Below are 26,596 nucleotides of genomic sequence, written 5' to 3' on the forward strand. Positions count from 1 at the left end.
ATTGTCCCTTGGTTAAAATAGAAAGACCATGGTGACCGCAGAAGGATCTCCTTTACAGTGTGTGTCTGCATACAATCAGTCTTTAGGAAATCAAGGACACGCATCACTCTAACTACCTGTTCTTGATACAGTATTCCTCACCTCTTGCTTTAAATGGTCAACATAAAATAGTGTTCTCCTGTCTTAACTACAAAATCTAGTAAATTATGCTAATTTGATTCTATAACATATTTTTTTTGTTTCCACAACAAAGCTACAGAAGGGGAGTAAGTTCAACTGTGAGGTTTATCATTCAATGCAGGCAGGAGAACTACACACAGGGATAAGCTGAAATAGATGAATAGATTATGTTTTTAGAATAGTTCAAAGCCAATTTTGTCACATAACATGTTTATTCAGAGTATATAAGTTATCAGAATTTTGTTAAATACAAAGTAGAACCTTATAGTGCTTTACTGGATGCTGTATTTAATACCATATTGATAAAACCGTGATTATCTTGGGTTGTTGAGATAGTCCGCTGGAATACAATGCCATTGGCAGTCTCTTTTTCCTCCAGAACTGCCAGATAAACAAGCCAGTTTGCTTTGCCAGAGCTCAATATAGACCTTTATTTTTCCTGACTTGTTGCATTTCAGCCCTGTCCATTACATTCTTGCAAAATATATGCAGAATTCACAAAGGACGGGTGTGTGGGCCCCTCAGGATGGGGAAAAAAAATGTCTGAAAAGCACTGCTGCTAAATGAGACATCCAGCTGAGAAAACCAAAGATTATGTTGATAGGCTCCACAGAGAGAATTAAATTTAGCATTTTTTTTTCACACAAGCAAAGCAAAATTACAGACTGGAAATTAATCTGTTACAAAGGATTTTTTTTTTATTATTATTATTCTTAGCGTTTTACAGATTTTTACCAACAGGCTTCTGTGTGACTCAATGAAAGAAATGCAAAATGAGGTCACTGTCAGACTGAAACAGGATTTGTTTTCATTTGTTAACATCTTCCAAAGGAGTAGATCAAAGGAATAATTTTTCTTATAATTATCAAAGTTCAGGGAAAAGACAGACACCGCACAGTTTTGCTCAAACAAGCAACATTATAAAATCAGATGGTGTGAAGGAGGATTTATTCAGTCTGATAGAGAAGAAAGCAACTATATTTTTAATGAGGTAGGCTCTGTTTTTGTGTTTACAATTTACAGAGGCAACCACAATCACGAGTCCAGCGGGACACCTAGATGTAACCCTTGGCGAGAGCATTGTGCTGCCTTGCCAGGTTTCATACGATCCGACTCTTGACCTGAAGTTCACCTGGTTCTTCAACGAGCAGGTCATCCACTTTGGAAGCCAAGGGGCCTTTTTTGAAAAAGTTGGTGGGGTGAGTCCATCTATGCATCATTTCAAATCCCCTTGCATGCTTGTCTTCTGTTTAACACATGTAAAAACATGTTGTTGTATAGACAATTGAAATCTAAAATTTCTGCTGTAGAATCTGGTAATCCAAGGTGTTGACAACAGATCCTTCAAGGCCTTCGCGGATCAGAATTGTTTTCTATAGCATATCCCACATGTGCTCTATTTGATTGAGATCTAGGGAAATTAGAGAAGCCGTGGGCAATACTGCAAACTCAATGTGCTCTTCACAGTATTCCTTAACTGTTTCATATTTTTTGGTAGTGTGCAGTATCCTGCTAAAAGTGTCCACAGCCATATAGCTGCAGATCTACAAACACTTATTGTTCTCAAGCTACAGTATGAAGTCCAAGAGAGAAAAAAATAAACAACAAAAAAACTTTGATACAGCGTACAGCAGATTTACTTTTTTCAACAGATTGAGTGAACAGAGAGAGAGAGATCAGCCTTTGGTCCCAGTTGACATGAGTGAGCCCTTTTTACAATTGGCTCTCCCCTGTTCTTCCTTGGACTACATTTTTACTACAAATAAAGAGAAGCACCAAACTAGGGCTGTAGCTCCAGGGTTACTCTGACCCAATTGTCTCATTATCGCAGTCTGTCGTTAGACTTGTTTATATCTTTGTACTTGCTTCCGCCCCTTATTTAACATTAACCTTTTGGCTACTTACAGTATATCCAACTCACTAGCAGGTGCCATGGTAACATGAAAATCAGTGTTATTAACGTAACCTCTCAGTGGTCATAACGTTGGGGCTTATTTGTGGAGCTCAGAAAGTACATAGAAAACTACTTATTTTCATTTATTGCAGAAAGGATGCATTTAAAGAGCTGCACTCTATTGAATTAAAAATAACACATGAGATTAAAATATATAAAAATAACTCTTTGCTTTTAGACTTGTCACATGAAACCTGTCATCAGTAATAATTACAAGGGAGTACATCCAGTCCGCTACAATCACACAGTGATCACTGTATTCAAATGTCACTTAATGAGTATTTTGATTAAAAGCTGTCAAAAAAATCTGACTTTAAACAGACAAGTAGCCCCACATTCAGAAAACATCATCAACCTTTGCTTCTACTAAACAGCAGTTACAACAGCTCTGTTTCCTATCAGTAAAGATATTTTCAAACAATATTACAAAGAAACCCATTAATATAGATTATACTAATAACTGTTTCAACCTAAAAAGTTACCATAAAAAATAGTTATAGACAGTGTTTGGAATGTTACTTAGAAAAGTAAGTAGTTATTAACTCTGTTGTTGCTTAATCAAAATAAGGTTATTTTTAGTCAGCAAAGTAACAGTGCAGTTAGTTTTTCTAACCTATAAGTTTGATGGATTTGGTTATATTACCTTTTATGGGAACATTGAATACAACTGGTAATTAAATAATCAAATTTAAAATGTTTAATATCAATGATTAAATAAAACGGTAAATGAATTACAAAATTAAAAGCACTAAATATCAGGTTTTATACTGATCCACACCAATTTAAAGTGTGTCATGGTAGAAGTAAATCAAGATTTATTTATTTATTTATGGGAAAGTGATTGGTTGTTTTTTTTTCTTTTTTAAAAAGGCTTTAGCTATCTATTAAAAAAAGTACAATGCTAAAGCAATTTAACAAAAATAAAACAATAAAATTAAACAGTGAACACAACATTCAGTCAAAGAAAAACAAAGACTGTACTTCAAGTGCTTCCGTTTGAACAATAAGAGAATTGATTCAGGATATGTTGTACAATCAGCCAGTTGTTAGTTGTGTTGTCAGGTGACACAAGATGTGGGGCTTCATTAGATTAGAGTTGATTGTAACTGATGTGAATAAAGTCTTAGTTCTGGACATAACAAGCAAATCACTTGAACATTTAGCCTTCGGCTCCAGCGAGCACTTCCAGTTCAGGAATGCTATCATTGAATCTGCAGGCCTCAGTGCCTCTCTCTTCTTAGTCTGTGAGAGCAATCAATGTATGCTGAACATTCGCCCACATTATGGCCCCTCAGCCAACCAACGTCATGTTTGCCTCTATCTCAGCACCCATGCTCCCTCTCTGCTGTAAAAATCTGTAAACAGTCCTTCTTGACACCAGATGCTGTGCACCTATGAAAGGTAACTTTAAAGATATAGTGGAGGATGTTCTTTTTCCGATTGGATCATCAAAATAAGTGGTCCTCCTAATTGCCAATCATCCTGGTGATATGTTTACGTAAGGCCGTCCTACGTGCTCATCCCCAGGTTGCTATCTTTTTCTGCCAATGCGCACTTTAAGGCGTATATATGTGGTGAGCTACGGTTTCAGCCAGTCATTGAAGCTCACCTTACTCACAATGGCGGAGGGTCATAAGAGAGAAAATGTCTACGAAGTGTATGAGAAGAAAAGAAAGAGAGCACAGGTTGGGCTTCTACTGATGCCTACGTTTCTACTCGACAGGTAAAGTTTAGCATGCTATTTGGAGAAATCCATTTCACATCACTGCTGGTAAAAGTTAACTACCTCTATATTGTAACTTTCCATAAGGTAGGAAGATAAGTTTATTAATTTTGTAATTTGCATCGTTAGTAGTTATATGGTGGCCACAGATCCTTATTTACCCCTCAAACACGTCCAAATTTCCACTGCAGCACACACACATACAAGTAGATGATACATTTATTTATTATTTTTTTTTTTAAATCTTTTTATTAGGTTTTAACGTCAAAATACAAAATGTGCAAAAATATAAGAACAAGATATGTAGACTTTTTTTCTATAACAGAACCGAACATAAGTCGTACAGTACACATGGATAAGCCTTCCCAAATAGTGAGACAAAAAATAAAAAATTAAAAAAAAAAAAGGGGGGGGGGAAGGATTTAAGAAAAAAAAGTGCATCAATGGGTATTAATGACAGAATAAATAATTTGATAAATAATATGATAATGCAAATAGAAAGGTCAGGCAAAAGGAAAACTTAGTTGGGCACCATACGGGACGGCAATGTCTGAATAAAATCAAAAAACGGTTGCCAGATCTTTAAAAATTTAGTTGTGGAACCTCGTAGGGTAAATTTAATCTTATCAAGTTTACTAAAGTGTAAAGCATCTTTAATCCAGATTTCAAATGAGGGAGGTGAAGCTGATTTCCAGCACAGCAATATTCTACGCCTCGCCAACAGAGTGAGAAATGACACCAGATCAGCCTTAAGTCTTGACAAAGAAACCGTCTCAGAAAGTACACCAAACAATGCAGTTAAGGGATCAGGCTGGATGGACATATGAACTACTTCAGACAAGGCTGCAAAAATGTTTGTCCAATATTGCTTGAGTGATGGGCATGACCAAAACATATGGATCAGTGAGGCAGGTGTTTGATGGCAACGATCGCACTCCGGGCTAACGTTTGGGTGATGATACATTTATAAGGTACTAGCAGTCTTATTTCCGGGGAAATTTTACTAAATAAATATGGGTGAGATGGGATCCATCTGAGTGACCATATTTTTGCGTTCTGTACATCCAAGAGGAGATATGGGCTCGTGCATGCTCTCGACACGCGTTTAATAGGCGTTCCCTCACAGGAGTGAGTACAGGGTTTTGCATATGCATTTTTTGTGGAGAGGGCAGGTCTTTTCAAAAACTGCGAAAATCCTCCACTATACCTTTAATTGATAAAGCTGTAGTAAAATGCCAAAGGTAAAGGAATAGCATTACTGACAGGAGGAAAAGTGATTAAGTAAGTTGGATTACTGCATCACGGAAAAACTTATGCAGTTTCTAAGAGCATTACTAATTCACTTCGTCAGGCCATAAACCAAATCAACTTTCACTTATTATGACTAGAGGCTAGAAAATTCTCACAACAGTGGGTGCTAGAGTGGCCAAATGTATTACTCAGATAAAATATTGCCCAAGTTCTAATATCGTTTTGGACTCTTTAAAGGGACTTCTTGCAATTAGGCTATAAACACCTCACTTAGAATCTGATTCAAATCCTCTTCTTAGAAACCATAAGTCAAATGATCACCAGAAGTCATTTGTCTTGATTATGAGGCTACAAACTGGATACTAAATTCAGATAAAAAGAAAAAAAACTGAATCAAATTACTAACATGTTCAGCTTGACTATGACTGGAAACAAATGTGATCCGGTTATCATTTATCCCTAAAAATTCTGGATTAATTAATGCAATCTTTAGAGAAAGGAAATTTGATTAGCAGGATGAGGAGCTAAGAGTGACAGCATGTGTAGAGTTGATATGGATCCCCAGTAGTCTAGTTGTAAAAAAAAAAAGAAGGGGGATGTTGGATTTTTTTTTTTTTTATGGAAGTATAAATAGCCTAATTAATATATTTTATAAACCTAAAGCAATATGCATGGTATGGTTGGTACATGTCAGGTACATTGGTCATTGAACTTGACCAAGGCACCTTACAGTAGAACTGCAGTCAGTCCCTGGACTGGCATGGCTATCACTGCCCCTACATAGTTAGGGACAAATACAAAGGACAAATGTCCCGCTGGGATCAGCTTTATTCTCATGGTAGGCCACTTCTTTGATTTTCTTTATTTTGCTCAGGCTACTCGTGAGCTGAATGTGGAAAGGGCAATATTATTGCCATTACTGTTAATATATAGTAGAAATTTTACACATTCAATATTAAAATGTCACAGGGGATGGTATTTAAGAAAGATGATGATTTTTAAGATTTTTTTTTTAAGAAGGGATTGCCATCCCCCCTCAACTGAAGTACTATGGACACATTTAAAGGTGGCCATGAATCTCTTTTTAGTTGTTTTTTCATAAATACACCTGCTTTAAAAAAGTTCTACTAAAGACAGTTTTGATTAGATTTTAACATTGATGTCTATAAATACACGTAAATTTTGTAAACATTTTCTTTCTTACAAGATCTTATTTTAAGTTATCTTTCTTTAGTTAAAGGGCACCCGGTTTTTTACAACTCACTTCTTCATAAAATGTTAGATTAAGTGGTAGATTTGCAATCCATTCCATCCTGAAATATTTTTGATGGCAGGTTGAATCAAAGAGGGAAATATTGGGAGCAGCTGAATTTTATCTCCATAAAATGTCCCTGATTATACATCAAAGTAGCTCCCAGAGTCACGACTCCTTTTACAGTTTCTCTCATCTCCGAGATAAGGCATAAACTTTACATTAGCTCTAACTTTAAAGTTGAGAGTTTACTGTGTGTTTGGCATTGAGTCATTTTCTGTAGACTAAATGAAAGCAGGGAGAATAAATAAAAAGATGATGCTGAAAGAAAGCTTTTAATTCCTCACAAAGAGCTGCCCTCATAAATGAAGATGAAAAGCAGCATTCGTTTATTTGATGTGTCCCTGGATGAGTGCTTTCTCCCTCTCTTCTCTTAATGAAATAAATAGAATGGCACCAGAAATTGCTTTAACATTTCACATGCTTTACCTGTTCTCTTGATTCATTTCTGCAACTTCGTGATTCTAACAGGTTTTTTTTTTCAGTTTCTTCGTTTTCCTTTTGTTTCTTTTTATACTTTTCTTATATTTGATTTCTCTCACCTACATCAACAGCGTTCTGCAGGTGACATTATGATAAGGAACATCCAACTAAGCCATGCTGGGAAATACACCTGTGCAGTTCAGACCAAGGTGGACAGTGTGTCAATTGCTACAGATGTGGTTGTTAGAGGTAAGGACTCTCCTTATTTATCAAAAGAAGATTTAAAATTACCAATGCATGCAAAATACATAAAGTTGCAGAGATGAATGGATCAAGAAGAATACATCACATTAGATGTATGAATCCCAGAGTGCCAGTCACGGTCTATGGGACCTCAAGCACAGATAGGTTGAATCTGTTACATTTTATCCTCTATTAGGATATTATCTCACGCAAAAAAACATCTAAATGTTTAATTTTAGTGCATTGAGTGAACTGTCAAAAGGTCACAGGAATCCCTGACTACAAAGTTGTTGCCATTTAACTCGGTAGAGGAGCTGCTAGAAAAAGTCTCATTCTAAAATTTCTGACATCATGGATTCTGTTGCTCTGATTAAGGTAAAGGTCGTGACTGGGAACAAAGGGTCTCATGGTAGGCCGCTTCTTTGATCTTCTTTATTTTACTCAGGCTACTCGTAAGCTGAATGTGGAAAGGGCAATATTATTGCCATTACTGTTAATATATAGTAGAAATTTTACACATTCAGTATTAAAATGTCACAGGGGATGGTATGGGGGGATGGTGATATAAGAGAAAGATTTTCTTTTAAGAAGGGTAATTCTCTGTGGGGAATTACTCCAGAAAACGGAAGTTAAAAAAGTGTAAAAAAGTTAAAGACAGGTGCACAAATACTGGACTCTTGGCTGCTTCTCATTAACCTTTCGCTACAAGCTGGATTATCGCAAGATCTGAGTTTTGTGTCTGACAACAAATCGATCTTAAAAGACTACCGCTAATACGTCCATCTCTTAACAACCAGTGAGTCAGACCATACACTTGCCATCAGTGTTTTCTTGGGGTGGGCCATGTAGGAATTACAACATTAAGAAGGGCCTTGCTGTGGCATTACAAACATGGCTACCCTGGAGGACTCACCTGTTGTTACCGCAATTAACTCGGTTTTTACTAAAATACAGACAATTTCACGTTTGAAAATGGAGCAAAGAGAAGCACTTTGTGCATTTGTTGATTAGAAAGATGTCTTTGCTTTTTTTCTTACAGGATTTGGAAAAAGTTTGATTTTCCAGCTTACTGCTCTAGTTGTGAAACGTCACGATTCGCTGTTACGATTAGCTGAAACCGTAGTATGGAAGACGGCATTAGCTGGCACGTCACCCAATCAGCTCGAAGTATTGTACTAAACATCCCTCCTTTTCAAGGACAGACTTAATGACAGGCGTCCTAGATTGATAACGTAGAACTCAACTCAGTTCCACACATATCAGTCTGGCTACTGCCAGGTTAGCTTCTTATTGAAAAAAATAAGAGAAGTTCTTCCTGATTTTCTTTTACTCTTAAGTTGTTGTTTTTTTGCAGGAAAAGTTATCAGCACATTCAACTTTTTACAGCACAAAGTATTCAATGAGAATATTTCATTCATTCAGATTTAAGATATGTTTTTAGAATTTTTTTGAGAATTGTGTTGTAAGAATTTAATATAGGAAAAAATCATAACATTGTCTAATTCTTCTTAAGGTATGGTTCATTATGTTTTTGTCAATCTATATTTGTTTTACATTTTGGTCAGGTTTGCTTTTCATTATTAAATAAAATAGCTGCTACACCAAATCTCACTTTCTTCTAATCCATTTGGTATATAAACCCTGATCATGATCCAACTTATCCATGTCTAATGTCCTCTTCCTCTTCTCCTCATTAATCTTTCAAGTGTTTATCTTTCTGTGTAAGTGGACTGTAACTTATCATTCTTCCAGGTCCTCCAGACCCACCATTAGATTGTCAGGTGAATGAGATGACTGAGACCACTGCCTCTCTGTCTTGGAGGCCTGGATTGGACAACCACAGCCCCATCCTCAGCTACACTATCCAGGCCAGAACACCCTTCTCCCTCGGATGGCAAACTGTTACCAATGGTAAGCTTATGCTTTTAGAGAGACTATCTATGTAGGTCAGAAGAAATATAAATATGCTGATTTTGAAAATGTTTATTTGTTTCAAACACTATTTGTGAGCTGATATGTATAACATTGCATAAGTTGATCAATATTTTTTCCTGTGCAGATGAAACATTAATTATCATATGTCTTTTAGTCCGGGAAATTTTAAAGGGGAAAGAGCTCTCAGCCACTGTGACTGATTTAAGTCCCTGGGTTGACTATGAGTTCAGAGTTTTGGCAACCAACAGTGTTGGAACAGGAGAGCCCAGCAAACCCTCAAAGAAGACCCGCACCAAAGAAATGCGTATGTATTGTTGGGACTTTTTTGTTTGTTTGTTTTGTAAGTCTATTTCTTGCTCCTTTCTTAAACCAGTGTTTCCAAGCCTTTTTTGACTTGTGTACCCCATTGGGCATTTTTGCTTACCATGAGTACCCCTAGCAGTCAAAATTATTGATGATTGTCCAAAAGTGGAATGTACAATAGCTGAAATAAAGACAATTTTACTTAATCTTTTAATTTGAGCATTTTATAATTTCATGCTTTCCATTAAAGAAAAAAACAACATAAATATGTTGCCTGGAAGTTAGTAAGGAATCAAAATAAATACAAAATAAAATCATATTATAAACCAGTATTTAAATAAAACTGGAGCTCCTATGAGTAACTCCCTTATAATTACATAAAAAATTAATGTATTGGGAACAAAATACAGAATTAAAGTTACAGTCAGACTGACTTAATTAGTTTTATTTGTTTTCATCAAGACACGTGAGCTTGCTTTGATTAGCTCCGATAGCTCAGTGTGAAAAACAGCTGCTACCAGGCTGTTTTCTACATCTGGTCTGTTTCTCTGCATTACAAAACTTACTTTTTGATTGATAAAAGCATGTTCAATTATTCAATTGGCTCCTCACAAAGCAAAACAGATCCCAGCCCTATTTTATATTACTACTGGATAAATAAAATATTTTCGTGTACCCCTTGCATTGCACTCACGTACCCCTAGGGGCACGCGTACCCCCGGTTGGGAAACACTGTTGATAAAGAAACATGATGAAAATACTAAAAATATAGATTGATTGATACTATCAAATTCTATGTTTTATGATAGTTACCATATAATATTGGGCCTTCTTACAAAAGTTGATTTCAAAAATGTTTTCAGTTTTCAGTTTCAGGCATACTGTATGTAGGCTCGCTTTGCTCATGATTATTCACAGAAAAAGTATATCAAGTTGTATCTTTAATAAAGTAGCTCCTCATGGGTGTTTAATTCATCAAAATTCGTTTTATCCACACTCAAAAAAATCAGATATGAAAATGATAAAGCTTTTATGACAAAAACATACAATTCCATTGGAGATTCTGGTTCTGCTTGCAACCATAACAGACCCTGAGTCCTCCTGTAGGTTGCTTTGAGTAAAACAAGCTTCTCTAACAATCCATTTTGCACATGCACCTTTCTCTTATCATTAGCTTTACATTTTGACACAGCCTTGTTTCCAAACATGATTCACGTGTTGGCAGTCATATATGTGAGAGAGCCACTATTAAACTGAATATCTTAGCAGTTTTTAATTCTGGTTCTGTCTAAGTTTCTTTACCTATTTTTCTTTTTTTATCCCAATACAATCAAACCAAATTTAATCAAATTCTGAATCATATTTGAACATAATAAAGTGCACTACCACATTATACTAGACTTTGCAAAGTATACACTGCCTTTAAGTACAAAATGTGTCTGTCTAAGAAAACCAGCAAGTGGGATTGAATCCTTGTTTAGTGCCAATCTCTGATGCTGAGCAAGAAGTTTATCATTGTAAAAGGAAGGGACTTAATTATTACAATAAATCTCAAGCAGAACCAAGTTTAGGGAGGTCAGCTATTTGTGTCTACTGGCTCAGGGCTGAAAGGACAGGACAGTTACACAACAACACAAGTTATCAAGGAAAGCACAAAAAAGGTAATCATTATAAGTAATAGATGAATGAAGACATCATGTCTACAGCAGTATAGCTGTTGAGGAAGCCTTTGAAAACCAGGACTATGAAAATATCAATTTTTTTTAAGAAGGGCAAGTTTTAAGCTTTCTATAGAAAAAAAACTGCACGCTAGTTCCTGACTTTTAGAAACTAGCAGTATACCTGCAGCAATGAATACTTACTGTTCTTTGGGAACATATGGAAAATAAGGTCTAAAGTATAAGATGGTACTTGATTATTAAGGACATTATAAGTAGAAGGAAAATTTTAAAATTCAATTTTACTTTTACCAGGGAGCCAAAGACAAGAGGCAAACCTTAAGAAGTATCCCACTGTCTTCCAATTCATCAAAACTCTCACTTCAGCATTTTAGAATAACTTAAGAATTTCAATAAAAGATACTACATTGCAACGCCTCTGCTTCCTATTTTCAAAAACTAAAATGAGTCAACTAAAGGCAACATTAAATGCTTAAAAAGAAAAAAAGGTGCCACATCTATCATCCCTGCTTGATTTTTCTAAGAATTTGTTGTTTGATTCAGAGAACAAGAGGCTAAGTAAGAAAGCTGTATACAAGATGCCAGGTGTTTAAAAGGCAAATTTAACTGAACTGTGTCAGAGGAAACCTTTTTTGTATGTAGCTTCAATAGCTTTATTGTGTATTATAGCCAAACCCTAAAAGGGATTATCTTCTAACAATCAATACACATCACATATATAATTTCTTTGCTGCTTCACTGGTTATTAAAAAGTCACTTGAATAAACTGCAGTTGAACAAAATTTTGCACAAGATCAATGTTTTGGTTCTTTTAGGGTGAGTTTTAATGCATTTTGAATATCCATTACATGTTCAGCATAACTGCCAATCTATATTATCTTTCTTGATTGATAAATACGGTTAGTTTAACAAAGCAATGTTTTTGGCGTGTTAGTGCCTAGAGTGACTCCAGCGAGGGTAAGCGGTGGTGGTGGAGGACGATCGGAGCTTGTCATCACGTGGGAAGTAAGTGTGCAGATAATTACATGTGATTCTTTAAGCTTTACCTGGTTGTACGTGTTATATTGGTGTTTGGTTTTTAATATACGGTTCTATTTTATACTACTAGAGGCGACAAAAGTAAGGCTAAACAATAATCACTCTCAAATTTACTAGATTTGTCATGAATCGAGGACAGATGGACCCAGTATTCAGGAGAGACAGTCAGTAGGAAAGTTCAAAAGGTTTATTAAAATAAAACAAAACAAAAGTGGAGCTGTGGCTCGCGGACACTGCAGGCGGGGGGCGGGGCACCGCCCAATCTCAGACACTCTGGTTTAACAGTCCAGACCACGAGTGTCCCCAGTGCTGCAGTCCCAGAGGTGATGCTGGAAGCTGATCCTGGTGAGGGATCCAGAACAGACAGGAACAGGCAGGATCCAGATCAGACAGGAACAGAGACAGGTGGCAGGATCCAGACTTCCAGGCATCCACAGGCTTCCAGGAGGGTTCAGAGTCTTACTGGGACCAGAAGCATGACCAGGTGGTCACGCACAGGTGCAGACAGGCAGGCACAGTGGAAGAGGGTAGCCGAGACAGGACGTAGGAACCGGAACTTGAAGCAGACTTTAAACTGGTCTCCACCCTGGAGCCAGGCTTACTTTGATAAAAACTGAACCTCCCCCCATAATGAGCCAAAAACCCAGAGGACTCCGCAGGGGAGGAACAGTGGACGATCAGGAGACGAGACAAACACTAAAACCCTCTTTCCACTGGCAGCTAGGATCCAGGACATTAACCAAATAAAAACTGAACAGACAGACTGACAGAAAGACAAGCAATGATCTGGCACTGAATGCTCAGGCTGAACTGAATATAAACCAAAGGAAACAGGTGAGAGGAATAAATTATAATTGAGGCTGGGAAGGAAGAGGGCAGGTGAGAGGAATTACTAATTAGGGGAGAGCAAACAGGCCAGATCATGACAAGATTTGCTTGTTTTTTTGACTCAGCACTTTACTGTAGTTCTTCTATATTTCTTTGAATCGGGTAACATCAGGAGGAACACAAAAGCCTACTTCTAATGAGTACCTTGTCTGTTTTTTTTGCTGCCTTCTTAGCCTGTTCCAGAGGAAATGCAGAGCGGGCCAGGCTTTGGTTACGTGGTGGCTTTCCGCCCTCTCGGAGCACAAGGCTGGATGCAGGCAGCCGTCACATCCCCTGATGCTTCAAGATACGTTTTTAAGAATGAAAGCATCCCTCCCTTCTCCCCTTATCAAGTCAAAGTTGGGGTTTACAACAATAAGGGCGAAGGGCCTTTTAGTCCTGTTACTACCATCTACTCAGCAGAAGAAGGTGCATACCATAAGTATTCTACTCCGGTCAGATATTAAAAATGTTTTAAACAGCGACTACACATGTTTGTGTGAAATATTAGTGTAGAAATTACAATTTCTACAGCACCAAAATAGTAATAAAATGATTTAAATTCACCAAAGAGGTTATCTTTCTCTTGAAATTATAAAAAAAAATACTAGATAAAGCCGCTCTATTTTTTAGTCATAGTGTGAATGTGGGTGTAGAGAATGCATGAAACTCTAAGTATCATGTGTATGTTTTAGAACCCAGCAGAGCTCCAGTCAAGCTAAGGGCGAGGAGTGTTTCAGCATCTGAAGTCGAGGTCACCTGGAAGCCGCTGGCGTGGAGCAACAGCCGAAGACGTATCCTTGGCTATGAGGTCAGACCACCAGAAGCTGTCTTACTTCGACATGCAAAAATGCAGTAAACATTGCAAACAGAATTGGATTCCTTTTAATGCAATGTGCTTCTTTTTTTGAAGCATTTCTGCCATTTTGTTTATTAATTTTTTTATTTTTTCAATCAGATTGCACATAATGCCCCATGCTAAAGAGGGAAGAAATAAAAGTGTACAGTGGAAATAATCAAGTGTGACCTGAACATCTTTTGTGTCTAGCTGCTGTACTGGAGAGAGAAGGAAAAGCCGGATGCAGCCAGTGTGGTCAGAACAGAGGGGAATAAAACATCAGTACTCATCAGGGATCTGGAGGGCAGCAGTACCTATTACATGTCCCTGCGGGCCTATAACAGCGCTGGAGTGGGTCAACAGAGCTACATAGTCAATGTCACGACCAAGAAACCACGTAAGGGGTCCACTTAAAAGATGCTGTTGGCGAATGGAAATGTCCTTTTGTGTATTGTATTTTCCCTGCTGCTGTCTTGTTTGTTTTTTCTTCCTTTTACCTTACCTTACAGGCCAGAGTCTGTTGAGTCACTATTAGATGAGGAAAGTGGGAAATCCTCACAATGGAAAGATTAGCTCCTTTCATTTTTTCCTCTGCATCAGCTATTTTAATAAGTTTGTGTGTTACTTACATGTACATTTAAATTAATTATGTGCCTTTCTAAGCAGGGTGGGTCAAACATCTTAATTAAATTTATCATTTTTAAAAACAAATAATTTGAATTTATTGTAATTGTTTTCTAATACAGTCATTATATGTACAGCTGCAATAAACTTTTAGATATTTACTAATTACTGAATATCTTTTAGCAAGTTGCACTTCTAAAAAACTCTTTAACAAGCTTCTAAATTTGTTTCATCAGTAATTATAATGACTGGTTATATGACCACTTTATTTTTCATTTGTAACAATAGTCTAAATTGGTTTTTGAAATTGGTTTGTTTCCTGGCATGACAACAAAGAATACTGTAGTCCACAGTGAGGTTTAAGTGAGGGGGGTGTGATGGTAATTCCAAAATTTTTAATATTTCCTTGTTTATCTTTTCCAAGATCAGTTAGGATGTGCCTTTTGGATCTTTGCAGTGTTCAAAATGTTCCAATTATGTCAAAGCTTTAACCATTTGACCCAAACCACCAGGCTTGGATAAAAGTAACAGGTTCGAATGATTAAGAATGATCAGAAACTACTCAATTTTAAAGCCTCAAATGAACCGCAAAGTGTTGAATTTTACACCCTGCCATTTGCTGAAAGAATCCCTAATTCTGCAGTAAGAAATTTCCCCACTGGGTAAAATAAATTTTATATTTCTTTTATTTCTACAACATTCATACCTTGCTGATATGTAAACCAGCCCACAGATAAAAACCTTATTCAGGAGAAATGGGTGTAGGTCCGAGGATTTAGTTGTTATTTCAGGCAAACAACAAGAGTTTTTTTGAGTCGCTATAGTAAGCCTTTTAAATCTAAAAACACAGCCAAGAATAGGCCTGGACAATCAGTTTTATTTGTAATATAATCTCAATAAAAAAAATTAAAAAAAATTTCCAAATACAAGAGAATCATGTATTATTATTAGTTCATTTGTTTTTCAATTTAAAACCAAGAATGAAAATATGAGAAACAATTGTTTTTGTTTTTTTATTTTAGTTTCATAAAATAAAAGAAATATTTTCACACTATAATAAATATGTGGCAAATGGATAATGAGAGTATGATTTTACCTTTTCCAAGCTTTCTTTGGTTTCTGATGTAATGCTTTTTGTGACTTTTATGAGGTACAAGTAGCAAGTAAAAGAAGAAAGGAGAATCACAAGGTGCCTTGGTAAAAAAAAAAAAATAATAATAATAATCCAACAGCTGCTTAGAAGGTTTTTCGGCTGTATATCTTCTATTTATTTGAAAATCATAGCAGCAACCTACATAGTGACCGCTAATGAATAAGTAGCCTACAACAGGTCATTTCATACTTGCTGTCTTCCAATGTTTATAAACATGAAAAAATGATAATTATTATTTTGTTTTATATAAGCAGAGATGGCAAAAGTACTCACTTTCCGTACTTGAGTAAAAGTACAGATACTTGTGTTAAAAAATACTCTGATAAAAGTGGAAGTACTGATTAAACTTCTTTACTCAAGTAAAAGTAACAAAGTACAGGCTTGTAAATTTACTTAAAGTATAAAAGTAAAAGTAGAAACCACTTTTTTCATGCCGTTGCCTACATTTTAAATGGATGTCTGCCAATAGGACTAGATCTCCGTTGTGTTCATTTTCAATCATCTCGTCGTCCATACTACTAGCTTAACGCCACCGCCACCAAGCTGCAATGATTTGCCGCAAATGAATACCGCCGAATCTGTCGATTCATCTTGTAGTGGTGCGTCAAATGCAACGTAGATTCCCATGCAATTAGATTGAATTTGGTATTGATGACGTGAAAAATAATAACGGTAACTCCATTGAAATGATTCAAAATTAAGTAACGAGCCAATTTTTTTAAATGTAAGGAGTAGAAAGTACAGATATTTGTGTAAAAATGTAAGGAGTAGAAGTAAAAAGTCGCCATAAAAATAAGTAGTAAAGTAAAGTAAAAATATCAGAAAAATCTACTTGAGTACAGTAACGAAGTATTTGTACTTCGTTACTTCCCATCTCTGTATATAAGTAATGGATATGTAAAATTATTTATTAATGTATGCAAATCATTAAGAAGACTGAACTACAAAAACTTAGAGCAGAGAGGCTACTCAGATTTGCCCTGCAAAACGAAAAAAGAATCAAGGTTTGGATTTCTGAATCAGGGATATTCATTCATGTCTGCACCAATCAGAGCCAATATTAAATTAAGGAGAAAAAGTCACATAGAGCATTGCCCTGTTTTGTAAACAGGTGCATCTTTCAACATATAGTATGGCACAAATTGGTGAGAAATTTCATTGTTCTGGGAGCACAAACCAATAGATGTTTTTGGGCTTCCACACATTTTTATATACAACTGACTTGATAGTATTTGTTTTTTTTTGTTTGTTTTTTTACCTGAGAGTGTTTGGGATTGAGGTAAATAACTTAAAAAGCTCATAAAGACGAGATGCTATAAGAGCCCAAAACAACCTAAAAATTTTATGAAAGTATTCCCTATTCATGAATGACTGTATTCCAGGCAACAATAAAGTCCCAAAGCAATGGACTCTGGACAATAGCGCATTCAGGACTATTAAAACAATAAAACCTTGAAGCCTGATGCATATGCTAAGAGTTTGTTAAGAGGGAAATCTGAATAAATATAGCAATTTTGGTAAAAAAAAAAATAAAAAAAATTGCAGTTTTTGACTTGACATTTGGAAAAGAATCACGTAGTCTTGGTGCAAAGCATAAAGCTTGGAGGTTGGATAATCATGTGAGAATGCTAACAATAGCACTGGTGTGTTATTCAGAGTAGATGCAATGATAAAACTTGGGATGCCGCATGTAAGTTAGCTCAGGCAATCAACTTCAGCTTCGCTGCTGTAATCATTTTACATATTTCTTTAAAAATCTCTCTTTCAGCCATTGATATTCTCTAAAACAGAAAAGTGGAAGAAAAGAGGGGCTCAAAAAAACAATTAAAGACATAAATTGATATTGACATGTATGCCCTTGATAAGTGAACTGTAGCTGAAAACCATAATAAAGGATTTCTCAACCAGGAAAATTTCCAGTCACTATTACAAAGATTTTGCTGTATGGACAGATTTATATGTGCATATCTGATTTACGATCAAACAGTGTACTTTATCATGGAGATGAATATTGACAAAAATTGATTTTTTTCCCCACACCTTTCTTGTACCTTAAATGCATCATACTCAAGCTTTATGGCCTCTGTAGCATGTATTATTATATCATAAGCCTATATGTTGGATAAGAGTGAAACAAGCCTTCAGAGATGTTCTTCGAAACTGAGGGAAAGACACTTTCAGACAGGCATGTGGCATTTAAACATCTCAAACATTATCTGATATTAGATGATATAGCATTTTCCATACCCCACTGAACTAACAGTTAAGAATAGTCCACTAGCAGAGTTCCCTACTAACAGAGGCCTGACAGGCTAATAATGAGATTTCCTACAAATTAATATGGTTGTGGGTTATTTATTGATTCAACCATCTGCATCTTTTCCTCTCCCACTCATCTTTCACCCTGTTGTCTTTTTCTAGCTCCCAGTAAAGCCCCAGGTAGAATAATGTGGGGTACTTCCAACTCTAAAGTCATTCTGAGTTGGGACCAGGTCCATGCCCTGGAGAATGAGTCTGAAGTCACAGGATACAAGGTGAGTATGTCACACTTTGGGTTAAAGAGGTTGAGATGACTACATAGTCTTAAATAGCCAACTTGTCCATCTACATTTACACCGTACTCAAAACTATTACAGCACATTTACAGGTGCAAATGTGCTTGTATGTGCAGAACAAATCTTCTAAAAAGATTGAAAGTGATTTTTATTTGGATGTCAGCAGTCAGGGTGTGCAAACCTTTTTGTGTGTGTCTGTTCATTAATATGCAGATCATATTCTGATGATCAAACCATGCAAATTCCTTGGTGGAGATGCTGCAAATGTAAACTGCCACTCCATGAAAAGAGATTTTCTAAGTCTGACGCTCAGCTGTGGCCACAGCTTTTGAGTCTTATTTAGTAGTTCTCAAAGTCAGGTCCAAACTGACACGAAAAAATATCTTTGGTCATTGTGGCCACAGAGGAAGCGTTGGTATAATGACAGATGATGAAGGGAGATTTAGTTCCTAACAAAAGAAATTAAAATAGTAGAATGAAATAAAGGAAAAAAAGTCTCTGCAGATAGCCATTAATTAATGCAAGGTGATGGCTGATTACAGTCTAAATAGTTAATCCACAGCATCAGAGATTTTTTTCTCTCCGTACATGGTAACAAAGCTGGAAGGACGATTAGGTTTTATACATATGCACCTGTTGTAAGAAAGAAAAACCTTTAATTTTAGATTAATTATTATAAGTTTAATTATTTACTTTTGGTATTTTCATTATTTTACATTTGTTTGTAGCACTAGGAGATAGACTACCTATTTAAAGTGTTCTATAAACATGAATTAGGATTCATGCCAAATAACCTAACAATCATGTTTTTGGACTGTGGGAGGAAGCCGGAGTACCCGGAGAGAACCCACGCATGCTCAGGGAGAACATACTTTGGAAACCTTTAAGCTAATAAATGGCTTTAAATACCAATAAATCACTTTTTATTGTATCTTAACCTAAAGCCGGGCATACACTGTGCGATTCTTTGCCCTTTTCGGGCCGACTTTCCAGTCGTGCAAGAATTTTTCGATCAGGCCGACTTTAAAGGCACACTATGCAACATTTTTCAGTTAATTAATGTGTTCCATAACGTTATGGATGATTAAATGATTCATTTCAGGTTGAACAAAGGTATTCTCGGCCGCCCTGGTGGTCTGTGGGGGAAATACCGCACTTGCAATTGCAGGAGCACCGACCCGCACCCACAGGCTCAGAAGTCTCGCGAGAGTCAGTCTTGCTTTACGGCGAGAACTGCTACACGCCCCCAGTTAAAAGCATTCTCAATGCTAGCACAGTGGCGATCTTTGTGCAGTTATGCTACGTTCACAATCGGACGCAGCAAAATCGCGTCTGCTGCTTCATTTTTGCTGCTTGTACCAGTTAGTTCTGACACGCGGCTGAAGCACATTTGCTGCTCTGGCTGCGCGGTGCAAAAGTGTGTCTGACGCGCTTTGGGCGGAGCTTCACTATCCTTTCTCTGCCTTGCAGCTATATTTGCTGTGATCAGTGGGAATAAAGTAGTTTCAATATGTGTTTAAGTGAGAAAATACACCTGAAAACGTAATCAGTGCCGTCAGTTCATTCAGATTATTATCCTGCCTTCAATATTTTTTCTGTCGGAGCCGCTCAGACCCCCACATACCAGCAGTGCGCCGACAGTTGGGATCCCTTCATCAGCAGCCTCTGGCCGAGTTGCCTCCTCGCGGTTCACCGCGGCAGCTGGTAGGTGTTTTTCATCTAAATAATCCAAACTGCATATTCTGCCGGCAGATTTCTGCATTTTAAGTTAATTTAGGCGTCAATAAACTGTTTAAGAGGAGTGACGCGCTGCTTCAGCTGCTCAGACGTGCTGCGCCTGCTGCTCAGAACGCGCCGCGGGACCTTTTGCTGCGCCTTGATGTTACGTTGCATGTAAACTCGCTGCTTCTGTCGCGCCAGCTGCGGTGTGAATGCAGCATTAGTCATTTGTTGCGTTCGCCTGTCTGCTAAGCTCAAAACAACCGCGCCTGGCTTGACGGAGAAACCAGGAGAACAGCTGTGCATATTTACGACAGTGCACTTTTACTTTCGCCTTCTGGGGGGAGCCTCGCTGGGAAATCAACACCGGTTGCATAGTGTACCTTTAAGCCTGATCGTGCACCGTGTTGTGTATAGAAGGTAACGAGGGGCGATCAGCCTCTCGCAACCACCTCCCAATAAGGAATCGTGAGGTTGGCGAAAATCAAACATGTTTAATTTTCAGTTGGCCGTCGTGGGAAAATTGCTCAGGGTTTTAGACGTACAGTGTGAGCAGGTAGATCACATCGTGTCGCACAGTGTAAGAACATGCATGTCCGGCTTTACTGGACAAGACAATGCAAGGATTCCGAGTTGCATTTTAAGAGGAAAGGTGAAAAATATAGGAAAACAGTCACACAACATATTAACCATGCACAAGCAGAAAGAAAGAAATTAGAGATGTTAATCCTTAGTTAAACAATGAAAGGAAATCTTTCTACCATTACTGGATCTATAAGGACTGGCAACAACCACAGATAGTAGCAGAAGTGGGAGGCAGGGTTTGGCACAAGATCAGAAGATCAAGACTGAGAGAAAGAAGCAATAGCCTGATGGACAAGAAAGATAAAATGAAAAAAAATATTTATACTCAATTCCAAAGTGTAAAATCATCTTTGTCCAATAAAACGATGATCTCCTCTAAAGCTACATTTTTTACTTTTCAGATTAAAATATTATTCCTTAATTTATTTGGTAGACATACAGTATGAAATGAAAATAACTTCTTTCTCAAGGTTACCAAACGTGGATCATTTGTAATGGATAATAAAAAAAGTTGGTATTTAAATATTATACTTTGTTTGATTAATTTTTATAGATGGAGTATTGTTGCAAAAGTCACATCTTTATTGGTCCAAATATGCACTTTAACGCATAGCTAAACCGCAATTCAAGGCAAAGTTTAATTAGATAAAAAAAAAAACTGTTGCAAAATAGGGAATCAGAGAGAAGAGCAAAATTTCCACAGTGAACTGGGTTATAATTATAAAAGGTTGATGACAGCTGAGAAAAGTAAAGCTGGTTTACAGGGATAATCAACAGCCTAAATCTGACAAAATGAGAGGAAACACGACCATTTATAATTAAAAGGCTCAAGGCTTTAGCTTTGATAGGAGGTAGGCTATTCAGAAGTAAGTCAATGAAGGCCAACAACTCAACATAATCTGAAAAAAAATCTTAATAAATAAAACATGTATGAAGTATTTGTATCATACAGCTGCAATTGAACACCTGAAAAAAAAATCTATGTTGATATTTGATACAGTAGCCTCTCTTTGCAATTACAGAGGTCAAACGTTTACTTTAGTTTTTTCCCCAGGTTTTCAAACACTGCAGGAGGGATTTTCGCCCAGTTTTCCACACAGATCTTCCTTAGATCAGCCAGGTTTCTGGGCTGTCGCTGAGAAACACTGAGTTTGAGCTCCCTCCAAAAATTCTCTATTTGGTTTAGGTCTAGAGACTGGCTAGGCAATGCCAGACCCTTGATATGCTTCCTCCAAAACCACTCCTTGGTTATCCTGGCTGTGTGCTTCGTGTCATTGTCATGTTGGAATACCCGGCCTCCAGCCATCTTCAATGCTCTAACTGAGGGAAGGAGGTTGTTCCCAAAAATCTTGCAACACATGGCCCCAGTCATCCTCTTCTTAATGTAGTGCAGTCGCACTGTCCCATGTGCAGAAAAATACCCCCAAAGTACGATGCTACCACCCCAATGCTTCACAGTAGAGATGGTGTTCTTGGGATAGTATTCATCATTCTTTTTCCTCCAAACATGGTTAGTGGAATTATGACCACAATGTTCTATTTTGGTCTCATCTGACCACATGACTTTCTCCCATGACTTCTCTGGATCATCAAATGATCATTGGCAAACCTAAGACGGGCCTTGACATGTGCTGGTTCCAGCAGGGGAACCTTCCATGCCATGCATGGTTTCAAACCATGACGTCTTAGTTTATTACCATCAGTAACCTTGGAAACAGTGGTCCCAGCTCTATTCAGGTCATTGACCAGCTCCTCCCGTGTAGTTATGAGCTTATTTCTCACCTTTCTTAGGATAATTGAGATGCCAAGAGGTGAGATTGACAGTCATGTTTAACTTCCATTTTCTAATGATTGCTCCAACAGTGGACCTTTTTCTCAAAGCTGCTTGGCAATTTCCACATAGCCCTTTCCAGCTTTATGGAGGTGTACAATTTTTTTCTCTAGTGTTTTTGAACAGCTCTTTGATCTTGGCCATGTTAGTAGTTGGATTCTTACTGATTGTATAGTGTAAACAGGTGTTCTTATGCAGCTAACGACCTCAAACTGGTGCATCTAATTTAGGACAATAAATGGAGTGGAGTTGGAGATTTTGAAGGCAGACTAATGGGTATTTGAGAGCCAAAATTCTAGCTGATAGACAGGTGTTCAAATACGTATTTGCTGCTGTATCAAACAAATAAATAGTTTAAAAAAAATCATATATTTAAATTACTGGATTATTTTTTTTAGATTATGTCTCTCACAGTGGACTTTTTTTTTCTTTAACCCTTATTTAACCAGGTAAAAATCTAATTGAGATTAAAAACCTCTTTTTCAAGGGAGTCCTGGCCAGGAGGCAGCAAAGTTACATAATAAACAGAGATTAAAATAAATGGTATATAACAGGTACATAAAAAATATATCAAGTAAAACAATTACAGATAGTTGAGGTTCAGTTTCAACTTAACAGCATTTAAAGATAAAAACTCTGTCAACCTCCAGTTTCTTTGTAAAAAATTCCATGCACAAGGAGCAGCGTAGCTAAAGGCTTTCTTCCCTAGTTCTGCGTGAGCAACAGCTGATCATTGGGGCTCAGGGCAAAAGAAGTCGTTTTTTTCTGTGTAAGTAAGGTACAAATGTAAGAGGGCAGTAATCCAAGAAGGGATTTTTTTTTTCTTATAAAAAAGGTAACCATAATCTAAGACCGATAAAAATGTGGCAGAGACGAGGTGCTTTTTTACCCCTAAAGAAAAATGTGTCTTATTAACTTTTAATTTCTTCACAAGTTTATCAATAAAAGGTTTGAAGGTGAGGAAGTCAACAATTAAAATTCCAAGGTATTGTTATACATGTACCACCTCAATGAAATTCCTCTTCTGAGTGGACAATACTGGAAGGGTTTGAGGCACTTTCTTATGATTTCAAAATAACATTAACTTTGTTTTGTCAGCGTTAAGAAATAATTTAAGATGAATAAATGAATACCGTGCACTAAAAAATCCTTTCTGTAGGGAATTAATAGCCTGTTCAAGAGATGACCCAAAGCAATACATAATGGCATCATGAGCATAAAAATGCATATTAGGATCAGAGAAATTTTGTTCAACATTGTTGATGTACAAGATAAATAAGAGGGGCCCCAAAACAGATCCTTGTGGCACATGCACCTATGATGACCCCTCCATGAGTTCTAAATGGGAGAACTTGCAAAATAGCAGGGTGCTCAAATAGTTATTTTCACCACTGTATGTCCATGTGGTAGAAATCATTTGTACATTCCAAAATAGTTGTTTGGCATTTATGATTTATGCAAACCTAATGCAAAATATTTCTGGGACTAAGTATTGGTTTAAAATCTTTAGGTATTTCAACATTAGGATAGAAAATTAAATAAAGATAATGAAGCATTGCTATTTATTAATCAATTACTAATTGTAAATATTTGCATTACAATCAACCTTAAAAACATATTTATTTCCCAATCCTGAGACTAACGTGTGATGAGGTAGTCGACAGGATTATGACCAAATAATGAAGCGTGCTCATCATCAAGCAATCATACAGTAAACTTTGTACTGTAGCACCTTGATGACAAGTGCCTGGGGTGAAGTGATCCAACAACAAATGCCTTCAATTCTGTTTCCTGCAGGTGATGTACAGCAAGGACAAACACAGCCACCCTAGCGTGGTGGAGACCAACAACACCTCCTTGGAGTTATCACTGCCAACGAACCAAGAGTATGTGATCCAGATTAAACCTTTCAGCGAGGGAGGGGAGGGCATAAGCAGCGACCAGATTACCGTCCGCAAACATAAAGGTGGGTTAGCTCTGAGAAATAAAATCCAGGTTTATACCTTAACATTCTAGAGATTTTCTTTTTGATTTTGTTCCATCTTCACTTTTGTGGCTTTTCCTGTGACTCAGATTTTGAAAAAGTAAAACTGTGATGTTAGATAATAATAAACCCTCTAAATACAAGTTATCACACAGTTGCATTTAATTAAGTAATTACTTCTTGTCTCTCTATGAGTAATTTTGCACATGTGACTAAATGGTTAAGAAGTCATCCCTTTCATATAGTACCTGTTAGAATAGTTGTTTTTTTTACAAACCTGAGAAGATATTTATAATTGAGCAGCATACTGGCTTCATCATGCACTTTAAATTGGAAGGAGCTTGTAGTCTTATGGTGGATGTTTGCATTTTAATCAAACATATGTCTGTTGATGCACTGATTCATCCTATAAGCCCAATGAAGGTTTTCAAAACAGTGCCTGTTGTGCTACTGCCATCTACTGATTGCTAGATGTACTCACACCTAAAGTACTTCAGTAGTTTGTGTGACTAATGGATACATTTAAAACTGTACACTGTATGTTTTCAGTTTTGATCTGATGTATGTATTTCAGATTCAATAACCATGGGAGCAGCCCCGGCGTCTTTGGGATTTTCAGTGGTCAGCCTTGCAGCTGCTATTCTCACAGGTAGAATTCTGCTATGACAAACATCTAGAAAATACAGCTTCTTATTCAAAGGGAAGGGACAGCAGGTCAGAGACTACACAAGGCCTACGGCCTCATTTCCTCTTCCCTTCTCTACCCTACCACATCTCTCCTCTACAGACCACAAAGGTCTTTTTTTGTGAGGAAGATTATTTTTCTTCACATTTCTAAGTGGTCGCTGAAAGGAATTTCCACTTTAAGAATTTGCTTTTATGAAACTGAAAAGGACGCCTTGACTCAGCTGACTCCAGCCTTTTGGAAGATGTGTTTTTCTCATCTACTTTCTAACTGCTGGGTATTCTCATACATTTGTCACCTTGGAGGATAAACTAGGACATGTAAATTATTTCCAAAGGACCTTTGCAGGTTGTTTAAAAAAGTTACTTTCTGCGTGTACTACTGAGTTCTTTCTTCATGAATCGAATTGAAACATAACTGTGATTGAAGGGGACCTAGCCTAACCTTGACCATGGAAGATCAGAAGCTTTTTTTCTTTGCCCACAAAATGATTATAATTCCATTAAATGGAACACAAATGGGTTGGACTCTTTGCTTTAAGACATAACAACATTTGGGACCTTTCTGTTTTTCTCTGCTTCCATTCCTCACATTACAAGTTGCCATAAAACTGAATGGAACCAAAGGTATGTGACTGACATAGTGCAGCTCCACTGCTATATCCCAAGAAAAGGCAGCCTCTACACCCACCCCCTTGTTTAATTTCTATGTCAAGCAGCTGGCTTATGTTAAAATAAATTCCTCACTTTGCTCTATAATCCCTCATCAGTGTATAACCAAGGCAAACATGTATGGAAACCTCAGGTCCCAAATGAGCCTTAAAGTCTCATAATTACCATTCAGCTAATCATTCAGGAATTATTATTTATTATTTTTATCTTTTAGATCATATACAGGAATCTTAGCTCCAGATCATGTCTTTGAATGTTTAAAACTCAGAAAACTAAATGCTTTTTGTTGTCTTTATGTCCTGATGAGCATTGTTAGGTGATGCAGATTTCTGGCTTTTCTAGCTTAGTTTGTATCAAAACCAGAACAATATCTCACTGTCAGTCGGTCAATTTGTGTTAAGGATGGTTGGAAAGAATAACCTTTTAATAAAGATCATGCCATTTTCCTCTTTTCTGTCATCAGTGTTAACGTGTTGCCAAATCTTTAAATGAAAGTGTTGCCTTTCATACGGCTCATGCAGTTTTGGGTAAAGCTTTTAAGACGTGTTTATATCACTTCTACATTTCTACTTTTTGTCGTGGAAATATTACATTTGCATTAAAATTTCTTCCGTCTATATAAAGTTGCTGTTGTTTTGTTTTGTTTTAAAATAATCAAACCAATAAGCTACCACAATGCTTTTCCCATTTTTTGTCATGTTCCAACTAGAGATGCACAGATCTGAAACCGGGATATTGGCTCCGATATTGACTAATTAACTAATTAATGGATCGGATATCGGTGATGTGATATTGGATATCAGAGATCCAATTAGTGCACTTTACATGCAACTTTTCTTTCTTTGTTTTTGTTGCTTATTTGTTAATAATATAAAATATAAAGTACATTTATATTTCTGTGATGATTTGTAACCCTTTAACAATATTATTTCAAGTTTAAAGCCTCCATTCACATGGGAAAATATGTGATTGATTCATTAAACAGTTGAATCAGATTGTATTGGATGTCAGCCAATACAGTAGTAGCCATTCAAAATTCCCAA

The 26,596-nt window shown here is 36.9% G+C and overlaps 1 protein-coding gene across 1 annotated transcript in view; it reads left to right on the plus strand.

The window, feature by feature from the left end:
• cntn3a.1 (contactin 3a, tandem duplicate 1) overlaps nucleotides 1-26,176 on the plus strand; it is a 144,654-nt gene extending 118,478 nt beyond the window's left edge. The window contains exons 13-23 of the mRNA XM_038283120.1: nucleotides 1,204-1,379; nucleotides 6,975-7,092; nucleotides 8,839-8,997; nucleotides 9,176-9,325; nucleotides 11,938-12,008; nucleotides 13,103-13,337; nucleotides 13,604-13,719; nucleotides 13,957-14,143; nucleotides 17,945-18,057; nucleotides 24,011-24,179; nucleotides 24,772-26,176. Coding sequence (XP_038139048.1) covers nucleotides 1,204-1,379; nucleotides 6,975-7,092; nucleotides 8,839-8,997; nucleotides 9,176-9,325; nucleotides 11,938-12,008; nucleotides 13,103-13,337; nucleotides 13,604-13,719; nucleotides 13,957-14,143; nucleotides 17,945-18,057; nucleotides 24,011-24,179; nucleotides 24,772-24,863 — 1,586 coding nt within the window. The 3' untranslated portion in view covers nucleotides 24,864-26,176. The remainder of the gene's footprint in view (nucleotides 1-1,203; nucleotides 1,380-6,974; nucleotides 7,093-8,838; nucleotides 8,998-9,175; nucleotides 9,326-11,937; nucleotides 12,009-13,102; nucleotides 13,338-13,603; nucleotides 13,720-13,956; nucleotides 14,144-17,944; nucleotides 18,058-24,010; nucleotides 24,180-24,771) is intronic.
• Nucleotides 26,177-26,596: the final 420 nt, after the last annotated feature.

This window comes from Cyprinodon tularosa, unplaced genomic scaffold (assembly GCF_016077235.1).
Source record: "Cyprinodon tularosa strain WSP-4 unplaced genomic scaffold, ASM1607723v1 ctg19, whole genome shotgun sequence".
NCBI classification, from domain to species: Eukaryota; Metazoa; Chordata; class Actinopteri; order Cyprinodontiformes; family Cyprinodontidae; genus Cyprinodon; species Cyprinodon tularosa.